The 24,470-nt window shown below is 38.1% G+C and overlaps 1 protein-coding gene and 1 non-coding gene across 5 annotated transcripts in view; one reads left to right on the forward strand and one right to left on the reverse strand.

Moving 5' to 3' along the window:
• The window catches only part of RAB11A (RAB11A, member RAS oncogene family), a 54,664-nt gene that overhangs the window by 17,554 nt on the left and 12,640 nt on the right, over nt 1-24,470 (forward strand). Inside the window, exon 1 of one of the 4 annotated variants that reach the window (XM_037502749.2) lies at nt 18,945-19,105. The exons of the other annotated variants lie outside the window; for them this stretch is intronic. Within the exon in view, the coding sequence (XP_037358646.1) occupies nt 19,066-19,105 (40 nt within the window). The 5' untranslated portion in view covers nt 18,945-19,065. Of the gene's footprint in view, nt 1-18,944; nt 19,106-24,470 lie in introns of those variants that run through there. 4 annotated transcript variants of the gene reach the window in all.
• On the reverse strand, nt 18,526-18,597 carry TRNAQ-CUG (transfer RNA glutamine (anticodon CUG)). The gene has a single exon. It is a non-coding gene; the product is annotated as a tRNA-Gln (tRNA).

A 24,470-nucleotide genomic window follows, 5' to 3' on the forward strand; every position in this document is an offset into this window, starting at 1 on the left:
GTATATGATAACATGTGAAATTTTACTTGGGTTCTATTGCATTTACCACAAAAAGGATGGGAGGAAATGAAAAGGTTTCTTCAGATGCTGTAGCTTTTAGACACTCTTCCCTTGTTCTCCGTATCAATACACATTGCCAAATCAGAATGGTTTTTAGTTGAATTATTGATGTCTTTGGCTTCCTTAGACTACAAGTGAAAAAAAACCAAATGAAAAATTGAATGATTACTACTGAAAAGTTTACAGATGGAAGGATATGATGTCTGGGATTTGTTTCAAAAAATCTGGGGCAGAGTGGCGGGTAGCTGGTGATGTGAATGGGAGAGAGATGGCCACATTTTAATGTTTTGGTGGCTGGGTAATGGTATATGGGTTTCATTATTTTTTGTCTGTCTATTTTGCACATGTTTAAAATTTGTCACAATAAAACATCTTTAAAAAGTTAAAATATGCATGCATAAAATATGTATGCATAAAGACTGAGAGAACACAGAATAATGAAAATTAAGTTAACTTAGAATTGAATTATGAGTGAATTCTTTTTTTAAAAAAGATTTATTTATTTATGCATACAAGAGCTGGGGTACAGGCCAGAGGTGCAGGGGGTGAGAGGATTCACCAGAGACAGAGTAGGGAACAGAACAGGCAGACTGACTGAAACAAACTGCTGAGGAGTGCAGTAGGCGAGCCAGGAGAGGTCTGCTGTGCCATGTGGGCAGCTCCCTGGCCAGGGATCAAACTGCATTACAGTGGCTGCGGACAGCCCCATAGGCTGCGTCTCCACCCCTTGCGTCACCCGGGAGGCCCCATGAGTGAATTCTTTTTAAAAAATTTATTTGATATTATTCTAATTTTGTCTTTCCATAAATAAGAATTCTAAGGAAAGGGAGGAAAAAAAAAAACGCATACAAAAAAAAAAACTTCTATGGTAAGGACCAGTGCTGTGCTGGAGCTGACTTGTATGAGATTGAGAGGGTGGAATGTTAAATATTCAAAAATTTTGCATCCTGGTTAACATCATGTGTGTACATGGTGAGAATTTTTATACCTTGGCAATCAGCACATACTAGAAATCAGTACTCCCAGAACTATTGTTAAATGTTTACCTGCATATCACTGATAAGAACTATTTAAACTTTCTAACCAAAATTATCTAAAGATTCTGAAATGAATGGGTAGGCATTTAATTTATTATGTACATATTTAATGAGCTCCTATCATGGTCAGGAAGCTGTACTAGGTATTTTGGGTGATGCAAAGATTATTTTAAGAAGAGGAAGTTATCATATATGATACTTATGGAATTATATTTATTTGTGAAATTGTATATAAATACTTATTTGTGAATTTATATATATATAGATAGATAGAGATAGGTAGGTAGGTAAATAGGTTGGAGGATGGATGGATGGATGGATGGATGGATGGATGGATGGATGGATGGATGGATGAAAGATTACAAAGCAAATTGGCAACTGTGGGAGGGCAGATACTTAGTCAGCTCTAAGGACTGTAGTTAACTGACGCCCTCCAGCTGTTGTTGTGTTTAAGATCTACTTCTAAGTGTACACTGAATCATACACTTTAAAGTGTGAATTTTATGAAAATTATATTTCAACAACACTTATTTTAAAAAGGAGACAAGACAAAGATGCCAGTCACTAACTGTTTAATGTTTTTCTGGAAGGTCTTGCTTATGCAATGGACAAGAAAAATAAATAAAAGTAAAACTTTTCAAAGAGGTTTTAAAAAATATTATTTGGAGACTTTTATTATCTATGGTGAAAACTGCAAGATGGAAGAAAAAGTTTTCAAGATCTCTGAGGGGATATACACCATTAGGTGTGTATGTAAATACATACATGCACATACAGAGACAATAATATAAGTGTCAGAAAAATATTAGATTCAAAGTAATAACAATATTTGAATTATCTCTGAATAAATTTAATCTACAATATATAGGACCTTTTCAGAGAAAATGATAAAACTTTATTAAAATACATAAAATTGGACAATAGACATAAATGTTCATGGAAAGGAAAACTCAGTATCAAAAATGTCAGTTCTTCACAAACTAATCTATAATTACAATGCAAGTCTAAGCAAAATCCCAATAGATTTTCTGGAATTTCTCAATTGTTTGTAAAGTTTATCTGAAAAATGCAAATGCAAGATAAGCCAAGAAAATTTTGTGTGTTTTTAAGTTAATTAATTAATTTTATTTATTTATTTATTTATTTTTAAACAATATTTGCTTCCCCCACCCCCTCAGGTGTAGTCCCCATAGAGTTTCCTTCACCAATGCACCCGTGCACCATCATCTCAGACCCCTGTGCTCCTCCCTCCCTCCCTCTCTCTGATCCCTCTCCCACCTCCTCCCCTGCAGCATGTCTCTGATTTATAATTGTCTATTTTTGCTTTGTTGTATTTTGTACTGTTATTATTTTTTACACTGATATCTTATTTGGTTCCCCTATATTCCTGCTATAAGTGAAACCATCCGATATTTTTCTTTTTCCTTCTGGCTTATTTCACTGAGCATAATTCCTTCTAGTTCCATCCACATCACTGCGAATGGCATGAGTTTATCTTTTTTGATTGCTGAATAATATTCCATTGTGTATATATACCACATCTTTTTGATCCAGTCATCCATTTTTGGGCATTTAGGTTGTTTCCATGTTTTACCTATTGCAAATAGTGCTGCAATGAACATAGGGGTACAGGTGGTCTTTTGAATCAATGTTTTTGTGTCCTTTGGGTAGATCCCTAGTAGTGGAATTGCCAGGTCATATGGTAGCTCCATTTTTAGTAGACTGAGGAACCTCCAGACAGCTTTCTTTTTTTTTTTTTTAAGTTTGCACTCCCACCAGCAATGTAGGAGAGTTCCTTTTTCACCACATCCTCACCAACATTTGTTGTTACTTGTTTTTTTTTGATATGCGCCATTCTTACTCGTGTAAGGTGGTATCTCAATGTGGTTTTGATTTGCATTTCCCTGATGATAAGGGATGTTGAACATTTTTTCATATGCCTGTTGGCCATTTGCATTTCCTCTTTGGAGAAATGTCTTTTAAGTTCTTCTGCCCATTTCTTATTTATTTATTTATTTATTTATATTTATTCAAGCACTGGGTACAGTCAGAAGTGCGGGAGGGTGAGAGAATTCACCAGAGCCAGAGCAGGGAGCAGAGCAGGCAGAAGGACCGAAGTACACTTCTGAGGGGAGCAGCGGGCGGCAGGAGAGGTCTGCGCGCCATGTGGGACCCTCCTCTGGTGGCCGGGGAGCAGCGGGGGATGGAACCAGCACTGCAGATGCTGCGGGCAGCTTTGCAACCCAGCGCTCAACCGCTGCGCCACCAGGGAGGCCCTCTTCTGCCTACTTCTTGACTGGATTGTTTATTTTGTTTTTGTGGAGTCATGTTAGTTCTTTGTATATCTTTGTGATCAGTCCCTTACCAGTTGTATGAAGTGCAAAAATTTTTTCCCAATCAGTGGGGTGTCTCTCCGTCTTGGTTAATGTCTCTTTTGCTGTACAGAAGCTTTTCGGTAAGCCAAGAAAATTTTGAAAGAAAGGAATTATGAGAAGCAACTGGCACATGAGTAGAAAATATAACAGTTGAACAAAATAGAAAGTTTTAAAGTAGATCCATGTACTTAAAATAGTATGGGAATTTAAGATATTAAGATGACATTTCAAAACAGCAGGGAAAAATTATTCAACAAATGATGTATGACAACCACATATTCATAAGAAAAAACTAAAAATAAAACATTCATGTGGAAAATACCCCATTAAAATGTTAAAATCTAGGTAATAAACTGATAGAAATATTTACAAGCTATTTGATTGACAAGGATTCGACCCCTAATTCTATAAAGATCTTATATTAACCATTAGGCAAATGAGCGATACCCTGGAAGACAAATGGGCAAAGATTTCAATGGGCAATTCACCAAAAAAAAGGAAAAGAAAAATGAAGTAGAAATGGCTAATAAACATTTAAAAAATTCTCAACTTCACTTGCACAAGAACTCTAAATTACAATAAAAGATTATTTTTATATATATTTGCAAAGATGAAAATGATGAACAATACTTTTTGAAAGAATATAAAGAATCAGGACCTCTCATAAATTACTGGGAATAGAAATTGATATAAGCATAGGTAAGGCTTTTTTTCCAGAAGTGTATTCAAAGGAAATAAATATGCAGAAGGATGTCTACTGCAGTGTGTTTATGGTATCAAAAACTGAGAAGATAATAAATATTAGTAGCACATTGATGAAATAAACTGTGATTGATCCATATGCTAAAAGAGTTTAAATTAGATTGATATTTGTGAATGTTGAAAGATGTTGGAGGGAAAAATTGCAAATCTTAACAGTACTGTAGGATTTTACTTACATAAAAATGAAATACACATCTTCATTTGTATATTGAGTAGTCTGAAAAAATATACCAAACTTTAATTGTATTTGAGGATAGAAGGGATGACATCAGCTATTACATTTTCAGTTGCAAGTCATAGAATATTAGGTGTATATATGCCTAAATAATAAGTGGAATATATTTGTCAAGTAACCAGAATGCTTGGCAGTAAAGTCAGAGGTAAAATGGGCTATGGTGAAGAGAGCTGCGACTTAATAGGTATAGAGAGTTTCTTTTTGCTAGAATCAAAGAATTCTGGAGATTGGTTGTACAAAAGTGAATGTACACTTAAAATGGTTAACATGATAAAATTTATATATTATAGTTTATATAGCTAAAAAATATTACTTTTTTTTTTTAATAGAGGCATGTTTATTTATTTATTTATTTGTTTGTTTGTTTTGTTTATACATGCACTGGGTACAGTCAGAAGCGTGGGAGGGCGAGAGAACTCACCAGAGCCAGAGCGGGGAGCAGAGCAGGCAGAAGGAATGAAGCACACTGCTGAGGGGAGCAGCGGGCGGCAGGAGAGGTCTGCGCGCCATGTGGGACCCTCCTCCGGTGGCAGGGGAGCAGCCGTGGATCGAACAGGCGCCGCAGAGGCTGCGGGCAGCTTCGCAACCCAGCGCTCAACCGCTGCGCCACCGGGGAGGCCCAAAAATATATTACATTTAAAAAAAGAGGTAAGAGCCTCATCTTAAGGCTGGCTCCTCCAGCTGGATTATTGGTGCACTCAGGACTGTGAACTTTACTCAGGTCCAGCTAAGGCAAGGTGTCTTGTATCCCTTTACCTGTCACACAGCAGTTCCAGCTTTCCTGTGATTGAACTGTAATAGTATGGTTACATGCCCTTTCCTGAATCATGCTCTAAGCTGACATCACATTTTAGATCTCTTTATAAATTTGGTAGCAGTGTTGGTTGTCACAGTGATTGAGTATTTAAAGAAGGTGGGACAGAGTTACTGGACTTCTGATAATGTATAAGCAGTTCAATAATTATAGAATTTCCCCTATATCTTGCGTAGTTGTTAATGTCCCACTTGACATTAAAGGTTTCTAAAAACCTGTTTAGGGCCTCCATGGTGGTGCAGGCGGTTGAGTGCAGCACTGTGAAGCTGTCTGCAGCTTCTGCAGTGCAGGTTCAATCTCCGCCGGCCTCAGAGCAACCCACATGGCAAGCAGACCTCGCCCGCTGTCTCACCCGCTGTACCCCTCAGCAGTGTATTTCGGTCAATCTGCCTCTTCTGTTCCCCGCTCTGTCTCTGGTGAATCCTCTCACCCTCCTTGCACATCTGGTCTGCACCCCGGCTCTTGTATAAATAAAATAAATCTTTAAAAAAAAATAAAAGCCTGTTTATAATAACTTGAATCTATACCCTACCTCCATTTTATATATATATATATATATATATATATATATATGAACTATTTTTTCATGGTCTTAATAGAAAAAACTTAAAGATATGAGAATTATGGGTAAATTGAGAGAAAATAGTTCTTTATTTCATTTGGAACTTTACCAAGAGTTATTCATTATTTCAGAAAATCATGTTTTCAATAACTCGCACCACTTGTGGTATTTAAGTCACCGGTTCATCCCTGAATATCGCAATTCACACTGTATAATGTAATTCACACTGCATATTTTAACATCTCTGAAATCAGGATGTATCCTACAATAAATGATATATTAGATTCTATGAAATACGGTACTAAATATTAGTCTGCATTTGTAGATGTTGCATTCATTTCTCGCTTGTACCAGCCTCTCCCAAATTGGTCTCCCTGCTTCTATCCTATTATCTATTCTCATTAAAGCAGACAGATTTTTCTTTTTAAAATATAGATCAGATCGTGTCATTCCTCTTCTCAAAATCTTTTAATGTTGCACCACTTTACTCAGAGTACAAGCTTTACAATGACCTATGAGGGCCTATGAGATCAGGCTCTGTTACCTTTCTGACTCATCTCCTGCTTTTTCTTTTTTTCAAAGATTTATTTTATTTATTTATGCATACAAGAGCTGGGGTGTAGGCCAGAGGTTTGTGTGTGGGGGATGAGAGGATCACCAGAGACAGAGTAGGGAGCAGAACAGGTGGATCCACTGAAATACACTGCTGAAGGGAGCAGTGGGTGAGACAGGAGAGGTCTGCTGCACCATGTGAGTAGCTCCCTGGCCAGGGATCCAACTCGCTGCCAATAGTTTCAGTGTACTGAGACTCAATCCCTTGCGCCACCAGGGAGGCCCTCCTGCTTTTTCTTATTCTACTCACATCAATCTACCTTACTGGCCTTTGGTAGTCAATACACTCACTATACATCTGCCTTTGGACCTTTGCTCTGGGTATTGCATCTGCCTGGATAATTTCCCCCTAGATAGCTGCATGATTCTTTTTCCTACTTCAAATCTTTGCTAGAATATTACCTTCTACAAATGAGATCTGCCTTGATCACTGTTTTAAACTGCAACCCACTCCCCACTTCCCTACTGCTCTGAACTCTGGTTTCCCCTTACTCTGTTCTACTTTTTCAGTAACACTTATCATCTTCCAATGTAATATTTAATCTATGCATTAGGTTGATAGTTTGCTGTCCATATCTTACCACCCTGTAAGAATGTAAGCTCTGCAAGACAGGGATTTCTGCCTATATTCCAAGTAAATTTAGAACAGTGTCTAGTACATAGTAGGTGCTCAAAAATTGTTGAATGAATGGTGATTCTGCCACTAGGTCCAACTATTTAACTACTTCACTATATCTTCTAATATAATTGTGCCAAGCATTTACATATGGAAATATGAGTTTTATGATAATTATTTTCCTATTAGTACTCTTATAGCATTATATCACAGTATTGTAAGGTATATCATAATATAATTGATTTTATGTCAGGATGCTAATGGGAGTGTAATGAAACATTTGTTACAGTATAAAGGCTGGGATGTTAGGGACACTAGGGTTTAGATCATTCTCAAAGGCACTCTGGAGCTGTGGGTAGAGATAATCCCACCTAAACTGCCTGGCTGCTTGCTAGATGGGAAAAGTGGGATGGGTATTGGAGAGGCAACCATTGTGTCGGCAACCAGGAGGAAACAAACTTCCCCTTCCTTTCCAAGTTTACTGTACTTCCATAGTGTTTGTTTTACTTGGAGATATTATAGTGATTGATCACTTCTTTTATAACAAACCCAATAGAGATATTTTCATCTAAAAAAATCCTGCAAAATATAGTAAACAGATAAGGAAAAAAATAAAAATCACCTGTATAAGAATGGCACATATCAAAAAAACAAGCAGCAACAAATTTTGGCAAGGATGTGGTGAAAAAGAAACTCTCCTACATTGCTGGTGGGAGTGCAAAACTGGTCCAACCACTATGGAAAGCTGTCTGGAGGTTCCTCAGTCTACTAAAAATGGAGCTACCTTATGACCTGGCAATTCCACTACTAGGGATCTACCCAAAGGACACAAAAACATTGATTCAAAAGACCACCTGTACCCCTATGTTTATTGCAGCACTATTTGCAGTTGGTAAAACCTGGAAACAACCCAAATGCCCAAAAATAGATGACTGGATCAAAAAGACGTGGTACATGTACACAATGGAATATTACTCAGCAATCAAAAAAGATAAACTCATGCCATTCACAGCAATGTGGATGGAACTAGAAGGAATAATGCTCAGTGAAATAAGCCAGAAGGAAAAGAAAAATATCAGATGGTTTCACTTATAGCAAGAATATAGGGGAACTTTCAAATAAGACATCAGTGTAAAAAAAATAACAACAGTACAAAACACAACAAAACAAAAACAGACAATTATAAATCAGAGATAATTATAAATTATAAATCAATTATAAATCAGGAGGAAGAGTGATCAGAGGGAGGGTGGGAGGAGGCTAGGGGGCTGTGGTGATGGTGCACGGGTACACTGGTGAAGGAAACTCTATGGGGACTGCACCTGAGGGGGCAGGGGAAAGCAAATATTGTTTAAAAATGAACAATGAACAATGATGTAAAAAATAATAAAAAACCGCAACAGAACAAAAATAAGATATCACAACAACAAAAAAAAATAAAAATCACCTATAATACCTCCCTTCCCCAGGGATAAGCACTGCTTACATTTTATTTTATAACTTGTGTTAGGGTATAGGTGTACACATAGAGATTTTCCAATTATGGTTTTGGATAATAGGATAAATAGTGTGGTTTGTCAAGATTATTTGGCCGCCACCTGCATGTTGGATTGAAGTAAAGTTAGGTTGTAACCTAAGAGTGGGGAAGAACAGCTTGGATAGTGGCTGTGGGAACAGAAAATGATATACCTCAGAGACTTGGTAAAGGAGACATGGATGACTTTGTTATTATTGTGTGCAAGAGAAGCAATGATTTTCTTTTTCTCATCTGTGTATTTCATCCTTACATTCAAGAATATTGGAGATGAGGGAGGACCTTTTGTCTTCTTGTGCTCTCTCTTTTAAAAAAGTAATGAACTGTATGTTTACAGTATGAAATGTGATTTCTGATATATGTATACACCCATGAAACCAGTGCCATCATTAAGGTAACAAATTTATCTATGGTCCCTGCAAATGTCCTTATGCCCTTAATATATTTTTAAATTTTAATAGGTAGATATATATTACAGTGCATGTTAGAAGAAAATATTAGGTAGCACATCAGGCCTGAGTATTGAAAACAGAGAATGAGTTGATGTAAAGACATATTAAATTGAACAGGTGTGTGAATCTCATGAAAATTTTGAGAGCAGTAGTGGATTGAAAGAGGACTGTGGAAAGAATGAAAGTCTTTCCAAGTGTGGGATTTTTGATTCTTTGAATATGGTCTTAAAAATAAAATGAGGATGTTCAAATAAAAGGGATTTTCTCTGATTTTGGAAACAGGACTGTCAGGGAAATGAACTTCAGAACTAGGAGCATAGTATCATGATGGAAGGATAAACACTATTAACATCTGGTATTGACTCTGGGCAGTATATATAAAAATAAGCATACATATTATGTAACATATATTTACTTACATATTAAGTAAGTGTATATATTATATATTTACTTTTGTTATATACGATATTATATATAATGTTCATATATGTATTCATTCTAACAACATAGGAACTGCCTGTATGTATAACTTGGTAGCTTGCTTTCCTCCCTGATATTGTAACTCCAGGTTCAGTGTTCTTGTAGGAAAATCTTTGTGTTTATTCTTGATTATTTCCTTAGAGTAAAATCCTAGAAGAGGGGTTATTTAGTCATGGTGTATGACTATTGTTTGGCTTTTTATGCCTGTTCCCATAGTGCCTGCAGCAGGATTGTGCCAGTTGACAGTTCTTTCCCATCACTCTCTAAAGCCAGATTCTATTAAAAATAGTTTTGTTGCTAATTTGATAGGAGAAATTCTGCTCTCTGTTTGCTTTCATTTTGCTTTTATTATCCATAAGACTGAGTGTTTGTATGTTCATTGATCAGTTGTGAATTGTCTGTTTTTGTCCTTTTTTTTCTTCTAGCATATTTTTTTTGGACTTATAAATTTTAAAGATTCCTTTATACTGTGAGGATATTAATACTTTGTGTCTTGTTACAGATATTTTTCCTGGTTTAATGTTTGCCTTTTATATCCATTTATGATTCCCAAGCTTACTATTTTTCTTGCTATGAAGGCAATACTCTATTTTGTTCATTCTGTAACAGTCATGTTCTTGTAATTTCCTTGAAATCAGATGTGATTTATTCTTATTGTGCCCTGTGGTCACTGTCAGTTGTGTCTGAGACCTTTTAATCTCTATCTCCCTTCTCTACTCTGTCCCCAGACTCCTAATAAGCTTTCTGTCACTGTAGGTCAGTTTACATATTGTAGACTTTTATATAAGTGGATAATGAAATATGTATTCTTTTTGCCTTCTGGTTTCTTTTACTCAGCATGATTACTTTTTTTTTCTTAAAGATTCATTTTATTTATTCATGCATACAAGAGCTGGGGTGTAGGCCAGAGGTGTGAGGGGGTGAGAGAATTCACCAGAGACAGAGTGGGGAGCAGAACAGGCAAATCTACTGAAATACACTGCCGAGGGGAGCAGTGGATGAGACAGAAGAGGTCTGCTGTGCCATGTGGGTTAGCTCCCTGGTTGGAGATCTACCTAAAGCTTGATAGTGCTGAGAATTAACCCCTTGCGCAATCAGGGATGCCCCAGCATGATTACTTTGACATTTTTCTTCTTTGTTGTTGGATCAGTATTTCATTCGTTTATAGTGCTGTATATTATCCCATTCTATGAATGTACCAAAATTTGCTTTTTCACTCACCTTTTGGTGGATGTTGGGACTATTTACAGTTTTTTGTTATTATAAATAAGGCTGCTATAAACATTATTATTATAAATAAGGCTGCAAAAATCTGTATATAGATTTTTATATGGATATATGCTGTCAAACATTTTAGGTAAATACTTAGGAATTAATTGGCTGGGTCACACAGTAATTATTCCTCTGTTCTAAGCTTTGGCTCTACATCTAAAAGTGTCACCTTTTTTTTTTTTGGTTGCTCACCCTGACAAATTTAGTATTGCACTATTTTATTTTTAAATTACTAAATTTAATTTTTAAAATCTTTTCCAAACAAAATGAGACTCTTGTGATGGGCTACTTTTTTTTTTTTTTTATAGAGGCATGTTTTTATTTATTTGTTTGTTTGTTTATACATGCACTGGGTACAGTCAGAAGCGCGGGAGGGTGAGAGAATTCACCAGAGCCAGAGCGGGGAGCAGAGCAGGCAGAAGGACCGAAGTACACTGCTGAGGGGAGCAGCGGGCGGCAGGAGAGGTCTGCGCGCCATGTGGGACCCTCCTCTGGTGGTCGGGGAGCAGCCGGGGATCGAACCTGCGTCGCAGAGGCCGCGGGCAGCTTCACAACCCAGCGCTCAACCGCTGCGCCACCGGGGAGGCCCATGATGGGCTACTTTTTGTTCTCTATTAAATGAATATGACCCTTATTCACATGGGAGATTGAATGGATTTGATGGGAGTCTCAGGGTACCAAGGCCAATTCACTCCTCTGGGAGACTGTAATAGATACACAGTGATACACAATGGGGGAAAAAGGGTGTATGAGGATGGAGTTGGTAATCAGTACTCATCCAAAGAAATGACTCTGTAATGCTGGAATCTCAGTGGCAATTAACTGGAGGGTCATTTCTGGGCTGGGTGTGAATAATAAGCTAATTTTGGTCTGGAGAGCCTGTCAGCCTATTTATAGGAATTCTGGGGGGTTGTCAGGAAAGTGGCAAACAGCCCCAGAATGATGGGTCCTGGGAAGACTGAGGAACTTATAATAGCCTTCCCAGTTTTGCACTACTATGTATGCTTATACTCTGATTTTTTTTCCTGTTTTTATCCATTTTTTTAAAAAAAACAAAATACATTTCCTTTTCATTTTGTGTGTGCTAAGGTATACATTAAAAGATTTATCATTGTAACCATTTAAGTGTATAATTCAGTGGCATTCACAGTGTTGTACAGCCATCACTGCTAACCATTTCTAGAGTCTTATCATCCTAAACAAAAACTGTACCCATTAGGTAGCTCCCCATTCCCTTTCTACTCTCCGTCTCTATGCCTATAATCATTCTAGGTTTCTCATATATGTGAAATCATGCAGTATTTGTTCTTTTGTGACTTGCTTATTTCATGCAGCAGAATGTTTGCATGATTCACCTATATTATAGTATGTATCAACATTTCATTCCTTTTTGAGGCTAAATAATATTTCATTAATATATTCCGTGTTTTGTTATCCATTCATCAGTTGATGGAACGAACTTGTTTCCATCTTTTGCTTATTGTGAACAATGCTAGTATGAACATTGGTATGCAAGTATCTCTTGAGACCCTTCTGCTTACATTTTTTGGGGTATACACCTACAAGTATAAAGTATTTGTATTTTTAACTTTTTAAAAACTTCTTGGCCGTATGTTTAATGGTCAAATTGTTTAACATAGTGGCTGCACCATTTAACATTCTCACCAGCAGTGGACACAGTTTCCAATTTTTTTTAAACTTTTTTAAAAAAAGATTTATTTTATTTATGCATACAAGAACAGGGTACAGGCCAGATGGGCAGGAGGGTGAGAGGATTCACCAGAGACAGAGCGCGGAACAGAAGAGGCAGACTGACTGAAACACACTGCTGAGGGGAGCAGCAGGTGAGACAGGAGAGGTCTGCTGTGCCATGTGGGTATATCCCCGGCTGGCCGGGATCGAACCTGTGCTGCAGAGACTTTGGACAGCTTCACAGTGCTGCGCTCAACCACCTGCGCCATCAAGGAGGCCCCACAGTTTCCAATTTTTCACATCCTATCAAACACTTGTTATTTTCGGTTTGCTATTTTTTTTTTTTTTAATAATAGCCATCCTAATGAGAGAATGGTATCTCAGCTGGTTTTGATTTACACTTCTGTCATAACTAATGATCTTAAGCATCTTTTTGCATGCTTACTGGCCATTTGTGTATCTTCTTTGGAGAAATCTCTGTTTAGCTCCTTTGCCCATTTTTGAATTGTGGGTTTGTTTCTTTATTATTATCTCTGTTAATCTTGAGATTTAGGAGTCTTTTAGATATTTTGGATATTAATTGCTTATCAGAAATGTGATTTGTAAATATTTTTTCAGTTCAGTGGGTTATTTTCATTCTCTTGATAGAGTCCTTTAAGTTTTCAAAAGATGACTGTGCCATATGATTTATGATCTATTAGTACCAAACCAAGAAGGAAAAGAATATATGAGTAAATTGTTTTAATAAAAATTAGAAGTTGGGCCTACCCGGTGGTACAGCGGTTGAGCGCTGGGCTGCGAAACTGCCCGCATTCTCTGCAGGGCTGGTTCGATCCTGGTCGCCAGGTGAGGGTCCCACATGGTGTGCAGACCTCTCCTGTGGTGCCCGCTGCTCCCCTCAGCAGTGTGCTTTGTCAGTCTGCCTGTTCTGCTCCCCGCTGTGGCTCTGGTGAATTCTGTCACTCTCCCACACTTCTGACTGTACCCAGTGCTTGGATAAATAAATCAATAAATTAAAAAAAATTAGAAGTTATTCTGATCCAAATTTCATTATATAAGGGAGAAAAACTTATGATTACGCTATATAGCACTTGGGAATAAATAATAAGCTGTTTATAATATACACATATTTTATATATTTATGCATAAATACATATTTATAATTTAAATATCTGTATATTACTGCTCTTTAAGACTAGTTAGTGCTCTAATGACTATAATCAGATAATCAAAGTTGAGAATTTCCTGATTTTATATACAATGATTTATCTTACAATATACTCAATAGAGAAGTTGAAAAGCACAGCAAATTTCACCACTTCATAAAGGTCTGTTTGCTTTTCTCTCAAAAAATTATTGTGAAATGAAACTTGTATCATTAAAATGTACATGAAACTGATAAATCTAAGGTCCAATAAATAGTTATAAAGGCAATGAACTATAAGGATCCTTTCAGTCAAGAAGTAGAACACTGAGGCCTGCTTATTTACCAAATAGGAACCACATATGGAAATATTTTGTGTCACACTGATGGATCCCTAACATATGCTATTATATATCCTGGGCATTCTTCCTGGAGCCTGGAGATTATGTTCAGATGTTTTTTTTTTTTTAAGTTTTGATTAATTTTGTTTGTTTTCATTGTAGTTACATTGTATTATAGCGTTATTTAAGTTTCAAGTATACCTCAGTCTTTTGAAAATGAGCTGGGATGGAGAGGTGGCATCCTGCCTTTTTCCCATCATGGACCCTGGACTAATCTCTGACTAATCTTTATTGTTAACTCATTGTTCTCAACCTTAGCACTGTTGATATTTAGAGTCAGACAATTCTTCTTTGTGGGGTGCTGCACTATATATTGTAGAATGTTTAGGAGCATGTTTACCCACTAGATGCCAGTGCTTTGTTGGGCGCAAAAGAAATCATTCCATATCCCTCTGGGTTCCGTGAGGCTGGCAATAATCAAACAAGTGTCAGCAATGTTGATAAGAAAAAGTCAAAAAGAAGTTTAATAATAACATGTATATCTCCTGATTATATGGGAGAGACCTAGCACGACTGAGTAACTCACCCACTTTGCTTCAGATGTCATATTTGTCTAATTAAGACAGAAGAGCTCTGGGGGGAGAGAGGGTGGGTCAGTTAGGGAAATTACCATGGAAGGCACAGGAGACAAAGATATGCAGATTAAAGTTCCACCTTTTCCACTGAAAAGGAATAAAGTAGGTCTTCCTGATACATATCTTTCCAGAAGTTTACAGTAAATATTTCAAAACAATCTCTGCCATAACTTTCAGAAGCCCTCCCATGAAATCAACCTTTTGCCAAAAAGACATTTTGAGGTGGCAGATTTTTGCTGCCATCAGCCTCCCAGTTAGTTATACATTAAAAAATTTCCAGATATCATTAAAATTCCTCGGGGGACAAAACTGACCTCTGTTGAGATCTAGTGCACTAACTGAACATTTACTATATGCCAGACACAGTGCTAACAGCTATACATATACATAATTTCAATCTTCATGTTTGTCCCCATTTTGAAGATGAGAAACTGAGCTTTAACAGGATTAGATAAATTATTAAAGGTGACACAGCAAGTGAATGGCTGAGCTGGAATGTAAACTCAGAGCTATCTGAGTCAATAGCCACTTTCTTCTCAAAAACAATGTAAAAAGTTGGCTCCCAGGCAAAGATAGAATCTATTCCAAATATTGCTGCTTCCCCATATTCTAATGCTAAGACTTTAAAATCTATATTTCCAGGCTTTTTATTAGATGTTTCCTTTTGGTTTTCCTATCAACTGTTTAAATTAGACATGCCTAAAGCTGGAGTCAACATTTTTGCTCTTTTCCTGTTTTTCCTCACTTCCCTTTTTCTGTTATTCATTTTTCCAAATAGATGTAAAATTTCAGATTTCTGTTTATCTTTTTGTGTCTTCTTGGGCAGAATGTTATTTTGTAGTTCAAATTCTGTATTTCATTTCTGAAAAAAAGTATTTTCTTTTGGATTTATTAGTAAAGAAACCATAATCAAAACCCAAATGTGAATCCTTTTGGACCTTAAGAAGTTTACTCTGTTTATCTGAAAATGAAAGTCCTTAAAAATAGTCAAAGTCTAGAAAAAAGAAACAGTGATGGGGAATTGCCATATTTTTTATTTTTCAAACATATAATGGTTCCTACTATGTGCCATGCACTGTACAAATATTTATTCATTTAGTATGATGTGAAACATCAAAATAGATTCCAAAGATATTATATTGGAGCAAAAATCTGTCCTCCTCTGAAACTACATCTTTTTCGCAAAAGGCTGATTTCATGGAAGGGGTTCTGAAGGTTGGGTGAATTTTACCCTTTTGAAAGAGACAGTTATATGTATAAAAGAGATGCAATCTTCCTTAAGGTAGTCTTCCTTACCTAAATTCCTTATCTCTTTACAGTGAAGAAGGCAGAACTTAAATCTGCATGCCTTTGTTTACTGTGCCTTTCTTAGATGCCTTAATGGACTGTTCCCTTTTCTCCCTGTTTCCTAACCTCCCTGTCTTAGGCAAGGCTATTTAAGACAGTATCAAAAGACGTGTGGTAAATTACTTGACCAAAGGGACTATATCAGGTGCAAATCCTCTGGAAGCTGATATTAATAAGTATAAGAGATTCATTTGGGGAAAATTCCTGTGAAATAACAAAAAGGAGAAGTAGGACCTTCAGACCACAATTAGGTCTAGTACCAATGCAAGGAGAGATGAAGGAAGAACAATTGGAAAGAATACAATTCTAGAAAAAATAGAATAGAATACAATTCTATTCTCAAACTAGAATAGAATACAATTCTAGAGAAAATCTCAGCCAGGCCCATGGGGAGGTCCAGAGCAAAGACTGCCCAGTAGATGAGCCCCATTCTGGATGGAACTGGTCCAGCTCCAGTACACCTAATACAACTGTTCATTTTCTGTGAACAGTTCACAAGGGCTGTGGCTTCAGTTTAAACACTGTAGAGGGTTTTGGAGGTATGGCAATTTTAACTTGTCAGCCAACTATACTTTTCACAACAGGCTCCCTCTTGGAGGGATAGCTGAGCAGTGTTCTTCTGTGGCTTACAGTAGATTGGTGTAAAGATTCAAGAGCAGATTAATTTATATATGTGAAATACATTTATAATAAATTAGGCATTTCCTACAAGGGGGGGGGGTAAGATGGGCTTCCTCCAATTGGCAATCCATTTAGAAAAAGTTAATTTAGATCCCACTTCATGCCATCTTCAATAGAAATAAAATCCAAATGGAGAAAGTATAAAAATATTTGAAGAAACTATTCTTTAAATAATCTTGTTGGACCTTATGCAAAAGGCAGTGCCCAGAAGCTATCACAGAAATGAGAGATTTGATTAAGTAAAAATTAAAAGCCTCTGTGTGGAAGAAGCATCCTAACTGAAAAATCAGGTGATAGAGGAGAAAATGTTTCAGTATGTACGATAGGCAAAGGATTAACAGGTAGAATATATAAAGTGAGATTTCACATCAGTAAGAGATAAACAACCCTAAAAGAAAATGAAGAAAGGTAAGGAATACAAATGGCTAATAAACATTGGAGGAAATGTTTCTACTCACTAGTTATCAGAGAATTGTGTAAGTTACTGGGAAAACCAGATAAAGAAAGTTTAAAATATTGGTAGTATGTATTTTTATACTGTAAAGTAATGTAGAATAGTTGGGGAAATGACTGTTTGGCTTTTCTAGCCTCTCACGGGGATGTGGGCAAGAAAGAAATAGCTTAGGTATGAATACACTTTGATTTAGTGCACCCTTAGTATCTACCCTATCCATGGAGAAGGGAATGGGGAGTGTTGCACAAACTATGGTACATCCTTGATAAGGAAAACTATGCAACAAATAAGTCAAGTCTGATTGGTTGATGTGGAAAGATTTTTCAAGTGAGGGACAGTTCACATTACCTGATTTTATATAAAAAGAACATATACCAGTTATCTTGGGGGAGGAACTGAAATGGAATAGGACTTTAGGGATTCATCTTTATTTCTATCATTTAAAGCATCTATATTAAGTTCCTATATTTCTCAAAAGGCTAAAAATAAGTTATATCAAGCAATAACCATCCTTCTCCCCCCTGAATCAATAAAATTCTAGTTCTCTTCTTTACATCAGTTTACATTCATCATTATTTTCCACAACAATCTTTGCTTTCTTTCTTTTCTATTTCCATAGCTACATCCCATTTTTTTAGTTTGTACTTGATTAGTTGTAATAGCCTTCTAATTGATACACTTTCCCACTTTTAAGAGCCCCCTCTGATGACCTGCATAAATTGATCTGCAACCTTGAATCCACCTATAATTTTAATTCTCCTTTGGCATAACCCAACATATTGACCTTTCCCACCTATCAAAAAGCCATTATTTGTGGAGCCATTATTCTGCCTATTAAGGCAGGCGCCCTTCCCCAAAAGTTTAAATTCAGAGTTGGCATATGGGTGGTGGTGGGTGAGACAATATATGGGAAGCATTTTGGAATTACAACTGTCCAAATACAGGGAGGTCCTGGGGCATGGTCTTGGGTAAATCATTTCCATAGGTATCCACACTTCCTCTAAAATAGAAACTGCCATCCATTGCTCTCTGTTAAATGAAATAATTACGTAAACGATTCAGAGAACGACAAACAGGATTCAAGAAGTTCTTGATGAATCTTGATGGGGAGGGTGGGCGAAGTTCTCTGAAAGACATCTGGAGATAATTTGGGGAGATTTCCGGAGAAAAGGCGTGAGATGCGCCTGCCCGTGAAAGAAGTGGGAAGTTGAAAATTCGAGAAAGAGTAATCAAGTGTCACTAAAACTTTTTAATTAGAATTTGAAGCAGAGTTCCTAGGTTAAAAAAAAAGAACAAAGTGAAGAGGGTCTTTAGGAGACAGCGGAGGGACAGTACAGAATGAAGGGGGAATTTTGAGTTCTTTGCTGCACAATCACTTGTAAATAAATAAAAGAAAAATGTTAAAAAGCATGAGTCGTGCAGGTTCCACCGAGATTTGAACTCGGATCGCTGGATTCAGAGTCCAGAGTGCTAACCATTACACCATGGAACCGCCACGCGTATGCAGCCACGTCCGGCTCCCTAATCCTTAGAGAACCCCGCCCCCATCCACGAACCCAACATTCGGAGGCGGAGCTGTCGCGTCCCCCAGCGCCCTGCTCCCTGGCTTAGCGCAGCGAGGAAGGACGGAGAAGCTACTAGGGAGGAGGTGAGCGACCGTTAAGAAGGTAGTCGGCAGGGAGTCCAGGGCTGTTTTCCCCACCAGGGGTCCAGGAGCGACTGAGAAGTTACAGACGGGCACTATCATGGCGCGCGCCGCCATGCCTCAGGGGCGGGACACCGCTCCCCGGAAGTACTTCCCCTGAGGGGCTGGGGCCTGCCGGAAGTGGCGTAGGGGCTGGGAGGGGTTCTTTACCAGGTCCGGCAGCTGAAGCTCGGCGCTCGGGTTACCCCTGCAGCGACGCCCCCTGGTCCCACCGATACCACTGCTGCTCCCGCCCCTTGGCTCCTCGGCCGCGCAATGGGCACCCGCGACGACGAGTACGACTACCTCTTCAAAGGTGAGCCAGCCCCAGTGGGCTCTCCCACTCTCCACGAGTCCCCCGCTCGGGGGCCGGGACACTCCCGGGGGACGCGCGTGCGGGCCACCCCTGCACTGAAGTCGGCCTTCCTCACCCCTTCCTTTCTGGGTGGCTTGACCGGCAGTCTCCGGCTCTGCTCCTCAGAAGGGTTTCCTCTCCACACACCGGGCTCTCGGCGCCCTCCCCGCCGGCCTTCACTACCTTGAGAGCCCCTCACCGTCTGTCCTCACGCCTGCTGCCTTCTAAATCGGCGTCTTCTCCTCCACGGGTTCCCCCTTCCAAGGGCCCGCCCCTCCCACCATCTATCTTTTCGGGCTTGGCGCCTAGTCCCCCCCGGTTTAAACCCTTCCTCTCTCCCTTTTCTTCCTGAGCCCCTCTGCCAGGCCCTTCCCTACGCTCCTGTTTCCTTTGGCGCAGACTCCCACTGCTGGGCTTTTTCTTATCTACCCCCTTTCCCCTTAAGCGAGTCTCTCCTCTGCGTCTCCTTACAGCCCCTCCCCTCAAACTGACGCCTCTCCTAGCCATCTTTTCCCTCGCCGGCCAGGCTCCTGTTAAAGCCTGAGCGGACCCCACCCCCACCCTCCCCACAGCCCTCGCTTTCTGCCCCCGGGATTGGTAACTCCGTTCCTCCTTCCCCTTCCCAAGTAGTTTAGAGCTCTCCCTCTTTTCCAGTGCGACCCCGGCGGCGGGGGGGTGGGGGGTAGGCCAAGAGGGATTGCCCATCACCCATGCGCGCACTTGTCGCAGTGACCCGGCGCGGTGATGTGACTTCCCACCTAGGCTTTTTTCCAGCCCGGGATAACTCTCGACTCTGCTCGGGAGAAGGGGTTGCGGATGGGTGGTGGCTGTTATCCTTGCCAGACCTGAAGGCCCAGTTCCCGAACAGGAAAGGTTGTGCGCTGCACAAATACTAGCTTGCTTTATCACTATGGACTGGTCGCTTCCTGCTGCAACACTGGGAGGATTCAACCTTTTGGTGTTTTTAGAACAGGAAGGGAAGAGTCCTAGTTGGCCACATACCTTTCCCCAAAGGGTGGGGGGAGGAAGGGAGGGAGGGAGTGGTGTGCTTAGGGCGAATTAGGAAAACCTGTAGTGCCCTTGGACAAAATACTGGAGGGTAGGAAGTAGCTCCAAAGGGTTACTTATTGGTTAGTCCGGAAATAAACCAAAAGATTGGTTTTTCTGTTTTTAATTAACGAAGATAAAGGGTACAGTTGTGGATGAGAAAGAAGTACAGTAAATGCCTTTTTGTTTAGTGAATGCGCTTACTCTCTGGTGCTCTTTCTCTGCTCCTGAATTAGGGCAGCCATAAGTAGTATAGTATGGTGAACAAAGATCATTACCAGGGAGGAAGAAGCCATTGCTATTAAAGCTTTACAGTGGAGGGTGGAGTTTTAAAAGAATGTTAAGCGTGGTGCCTGTTTTTGACTTTGCCTTTCGTTGTTGAGAATGATTGACTAAAAGAAGCTGGAAACATGTCTTTGTTTTTTACCAGTACTTTACAAATCTTGGGATACTAACTGATGATATTTACCCTTCCCTGTCGTTTATTCCTCAGATCTAGAATATTGTACTATATAGGGTTCATACCTTTATTATCCATCATCCTCCCTCCCCGCCCCCCATAGTAAAAAGTTTTTTGACAGAAAAAAAGATACTTACTGCATTTTACCAATACGGTAAGGATAGTGTGAATTTGTTTGCAAAACTATGCAAGGCTTCTCAGATAAGGTGAAAGTTCTTAAGTGCAACTCTGGACACAGGTGTAATCAATAAAGGGAAATTTGATTTTTAAAATAAGGTACAGTAGTAGTGGGCAGCTAACTACCTTTGAAGTAACTAGCTTAAGAACAAGGTAGACTCAGCAAATCTCCTCTTTGGTTTGGAACTTGAATATTGGTTGTAGAAAGCTATTTATTTATCTATTTTTCACGAAGACTATTCTTACTGAGTTAATAATATGCAATTTATCACCCTGAGTTGATATGAGTACTTTTAACTTTATGACATTAGACCATCCTACAGTGATTGAGCGTACAAGGCTTTGGAATACTTAAGCCCTGATAAACTGATTCAGGCCATAAGTTTGCTTTGTAACCTTGGGAAAGTTGGCTTTTTCAAGCTTCAATTCCCTCATCTATAAAAAGGAAATTTACTACCTTTCAGAACTTTTCATAAGAATTAAATTGGGTTGGTTGTAAATTTTAGCTTTTGTGAGGACTCAGTAGTTACTGTGGTTCTTGTCAAATTTTGAACCTTTTATCTTTAAGTACATAAGCACTTAGGTGTTGATAAAGAAAACTTAAAACTAGGAATTTATAAAGTATTGTTTGTTTCCATGGGTTATGGCTTCATTTTGTTGTACATTATGCTGTTTATAGATAGGGTGTTTAAAAAATTCTGCTGAGAAGGATTTCCACTTTTTTAAAGCTCTTACAGGATATGAGTCACTTTTTTTTTTTTACTTCAATGCTGATTGTTTAGCTGATTTCTTATTTATACAATTATATTTTGAAACAAAGTGACAGTAATTTCATTTTAAAATGGTTTCATTCTACATTGATTTATTCTGTAAATCTGCTTAGATAAGATGTAACTCTCCTCAGAGAAACTGACCTAGCAAACTAATTGAGGGAATTGGAAATAAGTTTGTAACTCTAACCATTTGAAAATGAAGGAATGTTTTGACTAGTATAGGATGGAGTGATACAAATGGGGACCTAATATGGGGATAGCAAGACAATAATTCTAAGTTGTGTGTGTGTGAGGGAGTGTGTGGGGGTGAGGGGTATTAATTTAGAGAGTTAATTTTATTTTTAAGAACTTTTTATTTTAAAGTTCTACAAGTATTTACACAATAATGTGGTTAACCTGTGGAACATGAAAGCCTCAATCATAGTTCCATTTATAAATATTGTGATAGATACCAATCCAGAGTCATATTTTCTGAAAATAATCTGGCTGCATATACTGTCACTTACAGCATTTTCTCTTCAGTCTTATTGAAGGTCACTTGTAATTAACCATCAGCTGATTGTCAGTGGAAACTATCTTAGGAACTGTGCTATATTGCATCTTATTAGTTTTTCTTTCACAACTTTGGTTGAGCAACTTGTTCTGCTGAATCACAAAAACATGTCTGGACTTCATCCTTATGGAATACATTTTATTTTATTTTCATATAATTTTTTATGGTGTCAGTTTTAAATAGTTTTAGTTATTGCTTTTTCCATTCACAGTAGAGTGTTTATAAAGTGCAATACTGTTTTTTTCCCTGTGCACATGATCCCTATCTTATGCAAGTGGTTATTACTATAGCAGCTCAACTTTTTATTTTTTTGAAGACATTTATTTTAAAGACTTTTAAAGATTGGACTGTGAATATAGTTGAAAGAAACACCTGCAACTTTATTTATAAAAATTAGCATGAAAATTATGGGTTATTCCTTTAGGTGATCGCTTTCAGGTCTAATGTACTATGATTGACTTGTTAAATTTTAGTCCCGTGACCAGTTTGCAAGAGAATGTCTAAAACTAAATCTGACTAAAGAGTGGAAATTTTTACAGAATAATGGATAAATATATATATCTTACTTTATGGCACTTAGCAGTCTAATATTTGACAAGTTAATGAGCCAAATTTACTACGAGATATTAGAAATGATACTAAAAATTCAGCACATTCAGCAAGTGGTGATAAATAAGGTTTTTTTTAAGACATGCGCTAGGTGCTTAATATAAATGCTATTATTTAATTTGTTAATATTATACCTATGTTAAATGGATAGGTTAAATGTACTTCCACTTTAAACATTTTATAAGTATACCTAAGATACTGGTTATGGAAAACAGAGACTGCAGACTCTTCCTGAGCTATATTGAATACAAGCATATAATTTTGTCACGTTTTTATAAAGCAATTAAATATTGTCATCTTTATGAGAGAAATGATTTTGATTAGAAATTGTGTGACTCCATGAACTTTTTTGGTTTGTATTTTAGAAATCATAGCCAGTAAGTACTCTTAGGTTGCTTAGGTAATTGAATGAGTTCTAGTTTATTTTTTTTTATGTGAGCCTAGCTGTAACGCTTCTTAGTTGGTTTCTTACTTGGTAACTGAAGAGAAGCAGCTTATTGTATCTTTTCTCAGCATCTTCTTGGTAGCAGTGTTTTTTGGAGAACCATTATCTTCTGTCATTTAAGATATCCTTTGGAGGTTGTTAGTCCTAATTCAGGCAACCTTGTGCATGTCTGGTTGACATAACTACTTTAAAAACTATTCATGAGTCTTGAATTATTTTCAGGTAAGGGTGCTATTTTTATAATGCTAAAATTGGTTATGTCAAGGGAAAAAATGCTTTCACTAGCTGTCCTTATGACATCATAAAGATTTGAGGATGGGGAGATAATGAACATAATCAGCAATTAAAGTGAAGGCTGAAAGGCAAGAAACCAGAACTTGAAAGTGCTAGAGGTTTTTTTTTTTTTTTTTTTAATTTAAATTTTTTTTTTATATTCCCCATACAATTACAACCCCCTTATTTTGACCCCAAACCCTCCTTTCCCCAACCCTCCCACTCCCCATAGAGTGTCTCTGGTTCATAGTAGTTTGTTGATTTTGATATTTTCTTTCTTATAGTTATTCTTTTTCCTGGTCCCTTATTTAGGTTTTCTAGATTCCTGCTATGAGTGAGACCATCCGGTAGTTTTCTTTTTCTTTCTGGCTTATTTCGCTGAGCATGATCCCTTCCAGCTCCATCCATGTTGCTGCAAATTGCATGTGTTTATCGTTTTTGAATGCTGAGTAATATTCCATGGTGTATATGTATCACATCTTCTTGATCCAGTCATCTGTTTTTGGGCATTTGGGTTGTTTCCAAAGCTTAGCTATTGTAAACAGTGCTGCTATAAACATAGGGGTGCAGGTGCTCTTTGGAATTGATGTTTCTGTGTCCTTTGGGTAAATACCTAGGAGTGAAATTGCTGGATCATATGGAAGCTCTATGTTTAGTAGGTCCAGAAATCTCCACACAGCTCTCCATAGTGGTTGGACCAGTTTGCACTGCCACCAACAATGCAGGAGAGTTCCTTTTTCTCCACAACCTCGCTAACGTTTGTTGTTGCTAGTGCTAGAGTTTTTATGGGAAGAAGAGGATGTTCTTTGAGTTATTTATTTTCCAAAGACTGTGGTTCTGGAGACTTGCACTTTGGCTTTACTAGCCCCTGAATTTACTGATTGGTGTATGAGTGCCTACAAAGTAGAAATACTTTTTCGCTTTACCTTCCCTATTTCCACTTCAAGTAAGGTTTTTATGACTCAGTGCTAATGTGGGCCAGAATTAAG

This window comes from Talpa occidentalis, unplaced genomic scaffold (assembly GCF_014898055.3).
Source record: "Talpa occidentalis isolate TD23 unplaced genomic scaffold, MPIMG_talOcc4v2.1 talOcc4.11, whole genome shotgun sequence".
NCBI classification, from domain to species: Eukaryota; Metazoa; Chordata; class Mammalia; order Eulipotyphla; family Talpidae; genus Talpa; species Talpa occidentalis.